General features: G+C 41.3%; 1 protein-coding gene across 1 annotated transcript in view; it reads right to left on the bottom strand.

Annotated features, from left to right (window-relative positions):
* Nalcn (sodium leak channel, non-selective) overlaps window positions 1–15,480 on the bottom strand; it is a 357,549-nt gene that overhangs the window by 66,905 nt on the left and 275,164 nt on the right. The window contains exon 16 of the mRNA XM_012514741.1: window positions 821–894. Within this exon, the coding sequence (XP_012370195.1) occupies window positions 821–894 (74 nt within the window). The remainder of the gene's footprint in view (window positions 1–820; window positions 895–15,480) is intronic.

Raw genomic sequence — 15,480 nt, 5'->3', positions numbered from 1 at the left:
CCTATTAATATGCTGAGCTGTAAAAGGCTCAAGAAAACAACTTCTGACATTGCCAGTCCTGTGGATAACCCACTACTATTATGGACTGCTGGTCTATATTGGATTATTTTGCTGAATTCATGCACCTACAATATTTGAATGGCAATGGAATACCCATCCATGTCTGACAAAAGTAAACAAAAAAGGGGGATATAAATGAAGGACCATTCTGTAGTGAAAAAAATATATATCTGTATATACAAAATAGTTAGTATAGATATACAGCTACTTTTTCTTAGTTCAATGAGGAGAAAGTTTTGAAATAATACTGTTTAGACAAGAAATCAGGTCTGCATCTTGTATTATGAATGATTACTATTAAGACAACAATATGCAATGTATTAATTATTGTAACTGTCCTACTAACCTGTTTTGAAACTGTTTCATTGCGATTTTTCTCAGTAAATTAATATAAAGAATAAAATAAAACTATTTGCATTCTTACCATTATATTTACAATTATGTCTTTAGCTTTGAATATGACAAAAGATATAAAGTATAAATGTAACAGTAAGGTATCTTCATCTTTTTATAATCATTTATGTCTATAATTTATGTGTAAATATCTGAAAGAAGAGAAATGGCCTATTGTGGCAGTATGTTGCTTTTCAACAAGGATGCTAGTAATGTCTTTCACATCATTATAAGTAGATAGGTACTCAAGGCTACTTTCTAGAATAAAATATTTATACCCAGAAAATTAATTCATTAAAACAGCTCCTTTTCTGTTTAATATAATCCTACTTATGTGTAAATATATGTCATTAATGATTGTTATTACCTCAAGATTTTAGTGACTGCTGTCTCCTTTTCCAGAAGATTCCTCGCTCTGATGCTGAACACAGACTTGCGAAGCTGAAAGCATGAGAGAACTGACTTTAGTTGCGGAACGTCAAAGAATAACACACCAAGACATCACTAAGTAGATAGCACTACTAAAGCAGTAAGCCAGAGTGTTTGTCACCAGTGCACCACCATATCATTGATTCTGTTGCTCAATATTCCTTTTGGGTTTTACTTTTGTTTGAGCAAAATGCAAGTGAACCTGAGAGCTGCATGTCACTGCTCCTGGATGAAGAGTCACCATGTGTCACCGGTTTTGATACTGGCCGTCATCTAAACAGCCTTTTCAGTTTCCTAAGAACTTCACATTGGACTCCTTATTCATGACTGTTTAGTAACTCGTGCTGGTGGTTTTTAGCCTGGGATCCAGTGCTAATCTGAATATAAGGTTAGGGGTTGATTTATCCACAGGTGTGGAATCAGAAAATGGACATTCGAGGAGACCTACTGGTTGACTGCAGAGGAACTATTCTAGAGAAAAGGATTAAAGGAAATCCTTGAAGCCCAGTATAGACCGGGTACATACTCCTCAGACTCAGCCCTGCTTTGCTTGCGAGCCACAGAAGGTGGGTTAATGGCAGGTATGCAAGGTACGAGGGCCAGCCAGATAGCTCAGCAGATTAAAGTGCCTGCTTAAGCACATGCAGGAACCAGGGTTTGATCCCCTGAGTGCTGTGTAGGCCCTGCCCCCAAGGCACACTGAGACGGCGACTGAGACTGGTCATGGTGGCACATACCTGTAATCCTAGCACTTGGGAGGCTGAAAACAGGAGGATCACTAGAGCCAGACCTGTGTAGTGAGACTGTGTAGACCCTGTACTAGATACATTAAAAAAAGGGGACAAGGACAGCCAGAAAAAGGGAAGGAAAGAAAACAAGGAAAGGCACTATCAGGGGTAGTTTTCTAAGAACAACAGCTGGACATCACAACTCCAGGATTCTGACTAGTGCTAAGAACGGCAGAACACCTGCTCACTGTCTTCAATGGATCCTATTAGGTTTACTGACACATGGCATACTAATAGTGATCAATGCAGCTAAAGAGCCAGGAATCAGAGGCCTTAGAGTCTGGAGTCAAACAGCTTAGTGAGGTTACACACATGATGTCGTCAGTGACAAGGACAATACAGTAGATGCTCAAGTGCTGGGTAGTAAGGACAGCAAAGAGGACTGAGAGGAGCTGTTACATGGGCCAGGGAGATGCAGGCCTTTGGGATAGACACAGTGAGTTTGCTGAAGCAGTGGATGTTGCGTGGGCCTTGAAGGACAAAGGAGACTCTGTGAGTGAAGCTGGAAATATATGCCCAGTCAAGTGATCTGGGGTAAACTGTCAATGAGTGCAGTGGTAGCTCGGTGTGAAAGCCATGCATGAGAGGCAGCACCATGAGGCATAACATGCTCTAACCAAAGTTAAAGGAATGAGGGGCTGGGAGAGGGCTCAGTAAAATAAGCGCTTCCCTGGCAAGCACAAGGGCCTGACTTTAATCCCTTGTTCCGCAAAAAAACAAACAAAAAAAAAAAGTTAAAGGAAGGAAAAGAAGCAGGAGACAATATAAGCAGGTGTGTCCAGCATAAACACACCACTTGACGGGCTTATCGAGAAGGATTAGGAAGGTTGAGATACCAAGGCACAGAGCCGCAATCTACAAATCAAGCTATAAATAAATGCTTTGGCATTGACCAATGTATTTCCAGGGCTATAGCTGGAAAAAGCAAATCACAAAGTGACAATCTAGAGGAACATCATAATTTGCAGCGCAATTTTCCTATTTCCCAGGAGACCTATAAGGAAGGGGAGAATCACTGAGCACACTGGCAATTTCCCCTTCATCAGAAAAGCCGGAATATTTCTTTTACTTATTTATTTTTCATAATGAAAAACTGCATTTCATTATTCATGAAATCTCTTCAGAGGCTAGATTAATGTAGAGACAGGGACACAACAGTGGATAAAGTTATGTTTTCCTGGTAGCATGTGAGAGGCAATCTGCAATGATGGGACAGGAAGCGCTGACACATCTTTTCCCCTCCCCTAGAGAGGGGATTCGGGGCCCTGATTTAATCTCCTGAGCTGGTAGCACATCTCCTAAGGATGTTACTCACAGATTCTGGGGCTAAAAGACCCCCTGGCTTGGCAGAGGATTCTCTTTGGTGACATCTCCGGACACACGCGGTTGGGAGACAGAGCCAGGTTACAGGGACTCCAGAGCCCGCTCTTAGCTCACCCTGGAGGGCGGTGAGGGCCTTAGCCACCTTCCCCCGCTGGAGGCAGCAGCCTGAGTTCAACCACCTCCCTGCTTTCTCTACAGTGGAGCGGCAGACACAAGACACATTCCCGTGTTAGGAAAAGCCTTCGGGACAGTATCCAGGGCAGTGTTTCCTCAAGTGATTCTGGCACTGCAAAAAGTTGCTAAAAGGCTACAAAGTCTCCTTTGTTCTGAGCTTAAAATGATAAAAGCAAACTGTAGCAGTAAGCCCTACATGGGAGCACTTGGAAGCTGATCCTGTAACTAATAGCAGAGGTGGAGGAAGAAAACATGGAATAGAAAAAAATTAGATTCAGTTTTAGGAGGTTCTTGAAAGAAGAAAGGATATATACCTATATGCATGCATATAAAAGTAATGTGTATCAAATATAAGGTATACATATTTTCTAAATATAAAATAGGTATTTTTAAAGTACATATTTGGTATGTATGCATTTGTTATACTAGATGCAGTATATAGACATATATCTCAGTTGTTCTTTTTCTCAGTAAGTAAAGGTCTACAGTGGTTATCTAGTTATCCCTTCTCTTCAGTTCTTACATCTATAGTAAAGCTGTGCTTTTTTTTTTTTTTTAGCAAAGAACCGTCTCAACTAGTTATGAAGAACTCTTGGGCTACACTGCTCTGCAGCGCCCTCTCCTGGTCCTATAGGATACAGGCAATAACCAGAAGTAAAGCAAAGAACACAACTTTTGTCTCATGATAAGAAATTTGAAGAAATCAGTAGTAATTCATTCTGTAGCTAAATGCATCAGAGATGTGGGGATTTAAAAGCCAAGCAAAGGACGCATAATTACATAGGTTTTGCACTGAATAACAAAACAGGTTAATTGGAAAATAATATCGTAAATTCAAAATATTCACTCCACAGGTGACAATTCCTTAATTGAATTAGTTATAAAAAACAAATAAATTAATTTAAATGTTAAAGTAATACAAATTTCTATCTTTAAAATGTTAAACTTTCAATTTAAAAGAAGTTTCCAGAATTTTGACTTGAACACAGGATCCAAGAGCCAAGAAGCCCAACTCAATTGGCTCAGTTATTTGTGCTTGAGTAATCTGGACCGGGAAGAGGCAGCGGGTGTGGCTGCCAGTGATTTCCAGGCAATGTCCTAAGTCAAAGAACCTGGGACATTGCACCTGTGGCTTCCAGGAATCTGGATTTTGCTGAGTGCATACACTGGGGTGACTTTGGGTCTTCCTCTGTCCACCACCTTTCCTGCAAACGGGAGCTGGATCCGGAGAGGTCCTCAGGCACACTTGGCTGACCCATTCCTGTGGACACGCGTGTGATCCTGCTCCTTCGCCAGCAGTCACCTGCTGCCTGGGTTTGTCTTTGTGATATAAACAGCATTGATGTTCATTCCAAAGATCTATGAATTCATTAAGTTGGCAAAGTTGTCATTTCCTTCTTATTTACTAGCTGGAATGCTTTCCACGTGAGGCACTTTAGCTCTTGTGTCATCTGGCTGCCTAGAGGTAGGATTCATATGGACAAAACAAGGTAAGTGCTTGCTTCATGACCTTTACCTTGTTTTGTGTAGCTAATTGATTTTCAGGCATTCTCTTGATGACCAGTTACTATTTTTAAAACATCATTTTGAACTGAGGTTTAGACAGAGTTGATGGATTCAGTTATTGCATCTGCTATTTTTACCGTAGGTTGTGTGATCTCGGTGCTCACTGAGAGCTCTTAGAGGTAGCTCCCTGGTGCCTTTGACAGGACCTTACCTACCGTGGGGTGGGTGCCGAGGTTCCCTGAGGGCAGGCAGGGGAAGATGCTCTGAGGTCAGATCCGCTTCCTATGCAGATTACTGGCCTCCTCCGATCAGCTCTGATTTCTTTACTGGGAAGTGATTTTTCAAAAACACAATCCAGATTCCAGCAACACTCTTTGCTACTGAGCTGATGGTCACTGTCTCTGGAACTTTGACTCGTCAAACTGATTCTAATAGTCTCACTTTAAATTCCACACAAATATTTTACCTAAACTCTTCTATGTGACATCCCTCTCCTTTTGTTCCTCCTGCCTTACAATTCTTGATTACCAAGGATGCCAGGCATCGTAGAATCAGACTCTCATCACTACTAGTTTTATTTCACACTTTATGGACAACAATCTCAGAATAACAATAGCGAACACGACCAAGACAGTTAATGATTATTTCAAAAGTTTTTACATATATCCTTCCATTTTCCACATTTGTACCCTGTACTGCCCCTGTATCATACAGAAAAGAGCTCTGACATATTTTACTCTATTTCAGTCCTCCTGTAACCTAGCTTGTACATAAGAATGGCTCTCCCCAGTTCTTCCATCAGCATCTGAGTGAATTCTGCGATTTACTTGCTGGCATGAAGCATGTTTTGTAGTACTTTCCCTAGGAAGGGCTCAGGAGAACAATATTACATACTACATGGCTTATATGATGGCATCCTGATAACAAATTCCTGTCCTTTTTATTTTTTAATTTAATTTTCTTTTATTTTGAAGAGCAAGGACAAAAGCAATAACAAATAGCAGAAACAAAGTCAGAAACAGGGTAACATACAACAGTAGATATATTATGGATTTTCCAAACAAATATAGCTAATTAAAAATGGTTGTTAAATTATCTGTTTTAAAATTGAAAGTCAGTTTTCCAGGATGCAAAAACCAAAAACCCTGACTTTCACAGTCTCTGCCTGGCAATCTTTCATATATTACTTTAGTTTCTTCTGATATAGATTATTGACGCTAAAAAGTCTGATGATGATCCAATACTTCTTCCCTTACAGGTCTCTTTTGAGATATTAAATTATTTTCTTTTAAATTTACACACACACACACACACACACACACACAAAATTTTTTAAATGCATTTTTGTTCAGGGTCTACAGGGTCTCACTATACAGATAGGACTCTAGTGATCCTCCTGTATTCAGCCTCCCAAGCGCTGGGATTACAGGTGCACACCACCACATCCAGTCTCTATTGCCATCTCAGTGTGCTCCAGGGGTGGGGCCAACACAGCACACCGGGGATCGAACCCGGTCCCTCTGTCTGCCTAAGCAGGCGCTTTAATCCACTGAGCTATCTGGCCAGCCCTATTTTCTTTTGAATTAAAGTTCTGTAACTTGTCTAGAGGACGTCTTGTTTGTGGTTATTCCCAGTTGATATTTTCAAGTACATGGTGGATGCCTCCAATGAATAATTTCAAATCTTTTTCTATTTCAGAAAAGTTTAGTGCTTGCTGTGGTCTCTTGCTGTGACATTTTTCTATAGGGACCCCTATAACATAAATGTTAGACCTACTTGACTTTCTCCAATTTGACATTTTCTTGCAAGTCATTTTTCTTCTTTCTTCATTTTCTTTTTGATTCTTGAAAAATTTCCTGTTCTTCACTTTTTATTTCTCTTAAGGCATGGGCAATTTCATTTTCTTTTTCTTTACCACTTATTGCTCTTACGGTGTCTAGTCACTTCATACTTCTTTGAGTTCAGTACTTTGTTTCTGAGTTTTTCTCATTCTTGCATATGCTGTGATTTCAGTTTTATATAGTTCCTAATGATTTTTAACTCATTTTGGAATAGAATGTTATAGGTAGAGCTATTATGAGCATGCTTTTATAATATGCCTTTTGCGCTTTTCCTTTTTTCCCCCTGTATTTTAGGGAAGGATCAACAGGGTGTTCAGGGTCTCACTACTAGATTGAACTCATAGTGATCCACCTGTTTACAGCCTCACAAAAGCTGGGATTACAGGCACGCACCACCATGCCCAGTCTCAATTGCCATCTCAGTGCACCCTGGGGGTGGGGCCAGTATTACAGGGTCGGGGATTGAACCCCTGCAGGCACTTTAATCTGCTAAGCTATTTGGCTGGCCCTTGCTCTTTTTTCTTAGAATAGACTTTTGTAAGGGATTCCACTTCGACAGTTTTCTCATTTTCTAAAGACAAAATTGGGGCCAGAGAGAGAGCTCAGTGGAATAAGTGCTTGCCTGGCAAGCACAAGGTCCTGAGTTCAATCCCTGATACCACAAAAAATAAATAAATAAATAGATAAAATAAAAATAAAAAATAAAGGCAAAATTAGTGTCCCACACAATTCATTATTTTTCTTCCAACTTGAGCTGTGTCCCATTGTTTAGTGAATAACAGAGTATCTTGCTGGACTTTCCTGGTTCTGTCCCCACCCTTCTACCTAGCCCCCTTGGTTTGATCTGGGTCTGCTCTTTCCTCATCGCTCTTGACCTGGCCTGTTCAATCTTTATTCCATTCTTGGATATTTCTCTTCAGGGAGGCTCTAAGGAGGCGGAATCCTTTTCTCATAAATAACGGATGCTTTGTAACTCACCTTGGTTTTGTCACCATGAATACTGTCATAGTTTGTGCCTGGATGTCTGCCCAAAGCCTCATGTGGTCACAAGGGTGGGCTTTTCAGCTGTGGTCGAATCTAGAGTTTGTGATTGGTTCATTGTCTCCTGCTAGGATTGGCAGTGTGAGTGCTACACCTGCCCAAGGCCAGGTAGCCTGAATACAGCATAAGTTAGGGAAAGAGGCCTGCTCCTCCCTTTTACCTCCTTACCTCTTTTGTTCTTACTGCTTTTGCTTTCTTCTGCAGCAGGGAACTGTGGGCCCTGTGCCAATCCAGCCTGCCTTGGAGTCAGCTGATTATAGACTGAAACCTCCATAAACTGTGAGCTAAAATAACTTTTCTTTCTTTAATTTAGAGCATCAGGTATTTTCTCTCAGCAATGAGAGAAAAGTTAACCAGCACAGATGCCAATCCCATGCCAATCATGGTTATTGGCTTCTCCACACCTGCTTTTAGTTAGGACCTGTGTATTACCTACTTGTGAATGCCTCCCAAGTGTTGTCTATGAATTTGGGCAGGAGAATCACAAGTTTGATTCCATCCTGGTCAATTTAGTATCAATATGAAAGAATAAGAAGGGCTATCGGTATAGCTCACTGGTAGAACATTTGGCTAGCAAATGCAAGGCCCTGAACTCAATCTAGTCCACTACAAACTATCAAGCAGTAAAGTTAAATTACCTGATCTTTTTACCTATTTTCTGTATATAATTCTTTGTCAGAATAACACATCTGAAGCACCGAAAAAGATCTATTAGTTTTCTTATCTACTAAAGCTAGCCAGGTCATACTATTTATGCTTTATACCTTCTATTGCCTTAAAATCAGGGATCAATTACAACTTTCAATTAATTAGAACAATATTTCAGTTAATTCAGTCCCCTATAAGTAGTCACAGGACTTTCAGGAAATGTTAAATGCCTCTGAGAGGCTGCAATCCTTTCAGTGATAGTGAACATTTTAAAGCTTTTCAGGGATACAAACAACCCTCTAAGGCATGTGTGCTACAGGTTCAGCTACTGCTAGCTTAGACCCTAAAGAACCATAGCTTCCATCTGTCCACTACCTGCAGAATGAAACCTTTGACGATGACTTAAGAAGGAACACCACAAATACTGTAATACTTGACTACAGTTTTGATTAGAAATATTAACAATACGTTTCTGTTTCTACAGGGGAAAAGAGTTTGAGTGGTCTTATTTTTCTTTGCTCACTTTGAAAATGCTAACAGATTAATAATAAATGGTAAAGCATTTTAAGAACATATGGCCATGAAACACAAAACCTTGGTCCAATGAATAGGGCTTAATGAATGTCATTTCTGCCAGGAAGGTATAGTGTAATTATTGTAATGAGCCACTTTATTGAACAAGTCTCCCACATAAAATATAGTCATTGGAAATAAGCAATTACTTGAAATTGCATAGGTTGAAGGTAGTGCCTCATTTGACTACATTTGAATTTTTCATGCACCCATGAACTGAAAATTAATATCTAAATTTACATGACATATCATGTGTATGGCAAGAGGTTTCTATAAAATAAACTTTTTATGAAGTTGACATTATGCTGGGAAGGAAAGGATTTTAAAAAGTGATTTGTGTAGGTGGCAGTAGGATTAAACCGGTCATATTATGATGTATATGAAGGTGAATTCCATTATAATGTCATGTCATGAGGCTTTGAAATGTGCCTTAGGATATGAATTTTGTGAAAAGGAAGTTTCAGATCATGGGTCAAGATCTTTAATTTTAAATTATTTCAGTATTATAAACCCTACTCTGTAAAAACATGAGGCAGGAATTAAAAGATGCATCCAAATAGTCAAAAGCACAGACAACTCCCACAGCTCCGACATGCATGCCAGTCCTCCTCTTCTCTGAGCTCCGGGAGCAGCAGCACAAGCTGGTCCCCAACTTGTGTGCAATGGCTCGGAGTCTCTCTGGGAACTCCACTCTGCTGCACGTGGTGGCGGCAATGACCTTGTCTACTCTATTTCCCTCCAGCGTCTAGCACTATGCAGAGTCGTTGCTTGAAATATACTTGAAGAATGCACTAATATTAAATTTTATTCTCTAGTCTCTTCTGTTTTACATTGTTTCATACCTAGTTAACCTCAAAACAACAAATATGAACAAGATTAAAAATTAGAAATTAATTTGATTATTTTTAAGTGAGCTAACTTGATAGCTAGGAGAATCTTATAAAACTGGAAACTAAATGATTGGGAAACTAACTGACTTGACGTTTTCACACTTATATTTTATGACAATGCTTTATTCACTAAAGGAGTAGTTGGGCTTACTGTTGATTTGGTCAAATCTCCAATATTTTACACATCATCTAGCCTGGTATAATGATAACACAATGTAAAGTATGAGGGAAGAACAGTACCTTTAATTACTGAAAAATATTTGCATATGTTTAATACATGACTCTCCCTGGGAAGGAACTGTGACTATATGGTAGGCAGATTGTAATTACAGAAGCAAAAGCCCAGTGACTTAATGGTTATGGTTCATATAAACAGAAAAGTCAAGGAAATCTGCAGAGTTGAAAAAGACACATGGATTTGTGATTCTAGAGAAAATGTCAGATGCCTTTAACCATGCAGCTGCCCTTGAATTCAAACTCTACTCCATGGTGGTAATCGAAGGAAGCAGTCTTTGAACTTCAGGTACAAATAATAAGAACATTATTATTAGTAATAAGCACAGCACATCAAGACTGGCATAACAACAAGGAATAAAATCTGTGAATAAGACTGTGCTCCACTGGGAGAAGAGTTTAAAAACCAGACCAAATTATGTATTTCAAAGATAGCTGTCAAAATGACTCGAGTCTTTGGTGTCTGTTTTGGAGCTAGGGCAATAACCTCTTAATTAAAAGCCTCCTTTAGTCATTAAAAAATCATTATTCAAACACTGATTTACTTTTGGCTTTCAGTAAACATACAGCTTGGGGATACAAACTGTTTACATATCATGACAAACTAAAACCAAATTGCACAATTAATTATTCTGCAAAGATGATCACGGATGGAGAATTCCCACTCTCGTTAGTTGAAGGTGGGAAAGTGGTTTTCACCCTGCACCCAACACACCACACAGAGAAAGGCTGGGCATTCAGACACAGCCATATTTTATTTTGAGCTCAACCATTTTCTACAAAAATCTCAATAAACAGTGTTTCGATTTGATATTGTGTTTCTTTTCTTCTCTTATCTCCCCCGTCCCTTTTCTCTTCATTTTTGTCCTTTGGAGACAGGATCTTACTATGTGGTTCAGGCTGGCCTTGGGCTCACTTTCTAGCACAGGCTGGCCTTGAACTTGTGTGATCCTCCTGTCTCAGCCTCTGGAAGGCTAGGATCACAGGCGTGAGCCACCACACCCGGCTCTTTTCATTTCCTATGACGTGTGTACTCTCAGTGACCTAAAGGGGTTTCAACACACAAATGCCCGGTGTGATGGACACAGGCTCTTCCTGCAGGGCCACCTTGTGTCTATCTCTAAGACACAGCACGTGGCTGTGTCATGGTGGTCCTTACAGGGCAGCAATGTGCAATAAAACAACCATGCTTGAATACCTGTTATGGTCTTCTAAATGTGTACCATTTCTGATGCCACATCAGTTATCATTATACTCTCTCTAAAACAAACTTTTTAAAAGGTAAAAAAGAGAGGTAAGAACAAAAATTTAAGGTTTCTTGAAAGCAAGTGGTAATATGCAATCACATGTCCACTCTTACACAACTATATCTGTTAATCTGAGCAACAGATTTAATGATAAAAATAGATAATATATCAATCATTGTTGCCAGCTATTCTTGGTCTGAAAACGTGTAACATATGTATCAGTGTACACTGTGCTATCTCTGTCTTTGTTTCTGATTTTTGTTCTTGCTTTTGTTTTTACTTTCCAAATTAAATGAAATTAAATTAAAAAACTCCTTTCATCTCCTTGTTTTTCTGGAGACAGGTGCTGAATAATTCTGTGGAGCTCCTAAGCTATTATTTTAGAAAAAGCATTCCAGGAGAAAGTAAATGTCCTAGAGAAGAAAAAAAGGTTCTCTCTCTCTCTCTCTCTCTCTCTCTCTCTCTCTCTCTCTCTCTCTCTCCCCCCCCCCTCTCTCCCCCTCTCTCCCCCTCTCTCCCCCCCTCTCTCTCTCCCCCTCTGTCTCCCTGTGTCTCTCCCCCTCTCTCCCCCTTTCTCTCCCCTCCCCCTCTCTCTGTCTCTCTTTTTCTCTCCCCCTCTGTCTCCCTCTCTATTCCTTTCCATCTCATTCTCGCATCTCTCTGTCTTTCTAAACATTTATTCTGCAAATTATATATCAGGCTGCATAACTTGCTATGTAGAATTACTAGAACAAATCATCTAACACTATAATCATATAGAAAGTTACAAAACTGCCATATGGAAATCAGTGAGGATGTAAGGATAATGAATTTTACAGAACAATTTACGTTACTTCTTGAGAATGTAAGACCCTGGGTAGACAGTGAAGCAGTAGCTGAAATATCAACAAAAATCCAACTCCATGAAACATCAGCTCACACCCAAGGAGGAAAGCAAGTCTGATCAGTGCAGTACGCTGGGCTCACCCCGGCTGCTACAACGGAAGGCTTTATTTGTAGAAGTAATTCTTTCCTCTAGGTTGGGGGACCAGAAGTCCGCTGGCTGAGTTTGAGAACTGATAGGGCTTGCCAACAGCAGTTCACCCATTTGGTTTAGGCGGGCTCAGCCTCAGTCTGTGGCAGATGTGAAGCTGGCTTTTAACACACCTTATCTTATTTAATTCTCATAAGAGATCTTGAAAACAAGAACTAGTTCTACTTTGCAGATGAGGGTTGGAACCCTGCGTTCCTTAATCTCTGCTCTACACTGCTGCTCTAAACAGTCCTGCCATGCACAGGACACCTTCCCACGGGGTCTCCCTGCCTGGAACAACTTCCTGTCTCTCACCCTTCTCTCGCTGTAAGGAGGACTGGGTGCTGCTCGCACTGCCCGCAGTACTTCTCACACCCACCCATTCCTGTATGTTTTAGCCTCTTCACACCATCACCAAGTGCGCAGCTCCCATCCTGCTCATTCTCGGATTCCTGTGGCCTCGCAGAGAGGCCAAGGACCAGCGGTGCTCTGTACTTGTTTATGGAGTGACTGAACAAAAGAGGAAGACGTTTGGAAGTGAAAAATGATACACAAGACATAGTAATTAGGTTTATCACAGTCCTCGTTAATTTGTGCATGTGTTAGGTGTGAGTTTTGGAGCCTTGAGAAGCAACTTGTTATATGCTTAGCAAAAGGAAGCACGCAAGGGGGAAACTCTCACACTCTGCTAAGAAGTCCAGGACACAGGGTGGGGGCTGGGAAGGCTCTCTTCCTTCCACATGTCTCGGACTCATGGGACTCGGTGAGACTTATGGGCTTCCAGACTAGCCAGGAAACAGTAAGATGGAGAGGACAGTGGGGAAGAAATATCGGGGGTGCAGGCCAGAGAGCAATGGGAACCCCTAGACTCGCCCACTGTGGAGATTTGACCCTGAGGGGAGGATTCATTTTCGGGGATCAGTGGGCCATTCTTACTACTGGCAAGCCAAATTCACCTCTTAGCATGTTAGCCAGCACTTTGCTTAAGGCAGCTCAGGTTTAATGTCAGTAGGGTGGAGAAAATGGAACAGAAACTGTTGCCTGATTTCTTTCTCTCTTGCAAAGCAGAAAGGTGGTCTCAGGAAATGCAGCTGATGCTTTAATCATGGAAGAAGCTCCTCTCAGCTGTCCATAGGAGGGGGAGTGGGACTGAGGAGAAGGTTGGGAATGGCCCTTCTGGGAAGTCAGGAAAGGAGTCCTTTATCCCAAGGAGAGGGGGCCAGCCACTCCTGTGTTCTTCTTCATGATCTGCACAGACCCCACCAAGCACTTAATGATTGTGTACTTTCACCTCCTGTGGAAGGAAGGGTGAGTGTTGTGAAACGTGAGAAAAAGCTGTCCAATGGGTTGTTCCAAAAATATTGTCTCAGCAAAGGGAGGTTGCCGTGGGGATTGCCTGTCACTCTTCAAAGCCAGAGTAATTTCTTGGAGAAAATCTTATCTATTGTGTGCTTCTGGATTTTCTTCTATGTTTCATCAAACTCCAACTCCCTTTTGTGGTTGTCAAATTTTTTACTTTCTGCTTCCCTTAACTTGTGCTCCTTGATGCCCTGGAACTCACTGCCTTCCTTGGCCTGGCCGAGGTGATTTCCCCCGATGCACAGGAAGTCAGAAGTTCCTCCTCACAGATAACCACCACCGAGGGAGAAGTGTTATTGTGTGTTTCTTTGCTCTTGCTGTGAGAATTACCAATGAACTGATCTCTCCTTTTCTTTTTCTTAACATTCGCTGGGGAAAAACAACTTCAATTTTCACAGTGCTGGGATATTTTTTTTTCATGCAGGATGAAGAGCCGGGTCCACTACTTGGCAGCGACTGGCATTTCCAAAGCACTTTGGATTTTGACAGAAATTTCCAAGTGTTAACTGAAAAACACTGCTGAAGAGCCACCAGTGCTGCGGCCTGCGTGCAGGATTTTGTTCTTGAGCCTTTGTTTTTGAGTGACCTTTAGATTAATTAGTGAAAATGAAAACAGCTTGCCATAGCTAAATGCAAGTGCCAAAGTAGTTTCTCTTCAATTTCTGTTTCCATTAAATCCTCACACTGAACTTCCTTTGCCAGGGATTCTCTGTTTTAGGTTTCTGTAGCCAGTGGCTCTCAAAAAAGTGGAAAATCTTAAGTATTTATGAATAATAATGCCAGAATCTGGTAGTAAATGAAACCAAAAACAGTAAAGGAAAGAAAACTTAAATAAAGTTGAGGCTTTAAGCATGGATGGAGGGCGACACGGACAACCTGGGTGCTTCTAGGACAGAGAGTTCTGGGGCTGAGGTGCAGGTGTGTCCTCGGCATTGTTTTCCAGATGCAATCGTTTCTCTGGAGAATGGGAACAGTAAGGGATCAGCATTATTTTGGCTGCAGTTTACCTACATCTGGCCAGCTAAATTATCATGACTTGGGTATGGTATGTTCCCCAAAAGGCTCTTTGTGCAGAAGGCTTGGTTGTCGATGGGCTTTTGGAAGGTGATGGGATCAAGGGAGGGTCTAACTTCACTGTGGATTCATCCACCGATGAGATCGTAATTTGATGGCATTACCGGCATATGATGGAGACAGGATGTGGGGCCTCGCTGAACAAGCTAGATCACGGAGGTGGGCTCTTGGGGACTAATCTGGTCCCAGTTCTTTGCTCCCTGGCTTGCTGCTTTCTCTCTGCCTCCCATTGGCCACTGATGAGCAGCGTTGCTCCACCCCCTCTCCCTTGCACCATGATGCTCTGCTTCAAAGAAGTAGACCACTAGGCCAGGGACTGACTCTTCTGAGACCGTGAGCCAGGTTGTTGGTTACAGTGATGCAAAGCTGACTGACACACAGGTACCAATGGCATGAAGGACGACATGACCATGAGCCACAAAGGCCTTTCTTTACAATAACATGGAATTGAATCAACTGACTTTGTAGTCTTCCTGCAGTCTTCAAAATTTCCAGTCATTGTTCACTGCGAGGCACCTCTGCTCATTCTTTCTATTTCAAGCAATGGCAAGGGAGTCTGAAGTGTAAGGTCGTAGGATGAAACTGTGATTGTTGTTTTACTTTCAGCCAGTCACAAAAGTCTATTAAATGAGAGGATAAGAAAGAAGCCACAGAAAATAGAAGGGCATTAAAGGAGCCCCAGAGAACATTATAGGCTCTTTGAACCTAAACCAACAGGAAGAAGCCCTGGGAGGGTTGCTGTGTGGAGTGGGTCGCAGCCATTCTCAGATTCCTTTCCCTGATAAGCAATATATATATATATATATACAACAGGAAGAAGCCCTGGGAGGGTTGCTGTGTGGAGTGGGTCGCAGCCATTCTCAGATTCCTTTCCCTGATAAGCAATAT

Source organism: Octodon degus, unplaced genomic scaffold (assembly GCF_000260255.1).
Source record: "Octodon degus isolate 3935 unplaced genomic scaffold, OctDeg1.0 scaffold00039, whole genome shotgun sequence".
NCBI lineage: Eukaryota > Metazoa > Chordata > Mammalia > Rodentia > Octodontidae > Octodon > Octodon degus.
The sequence above is the reverse complement of the archived record's forward strand: the minus strand, read 5'-3'. Positions and strand labels throughout refer to the sequence as shown.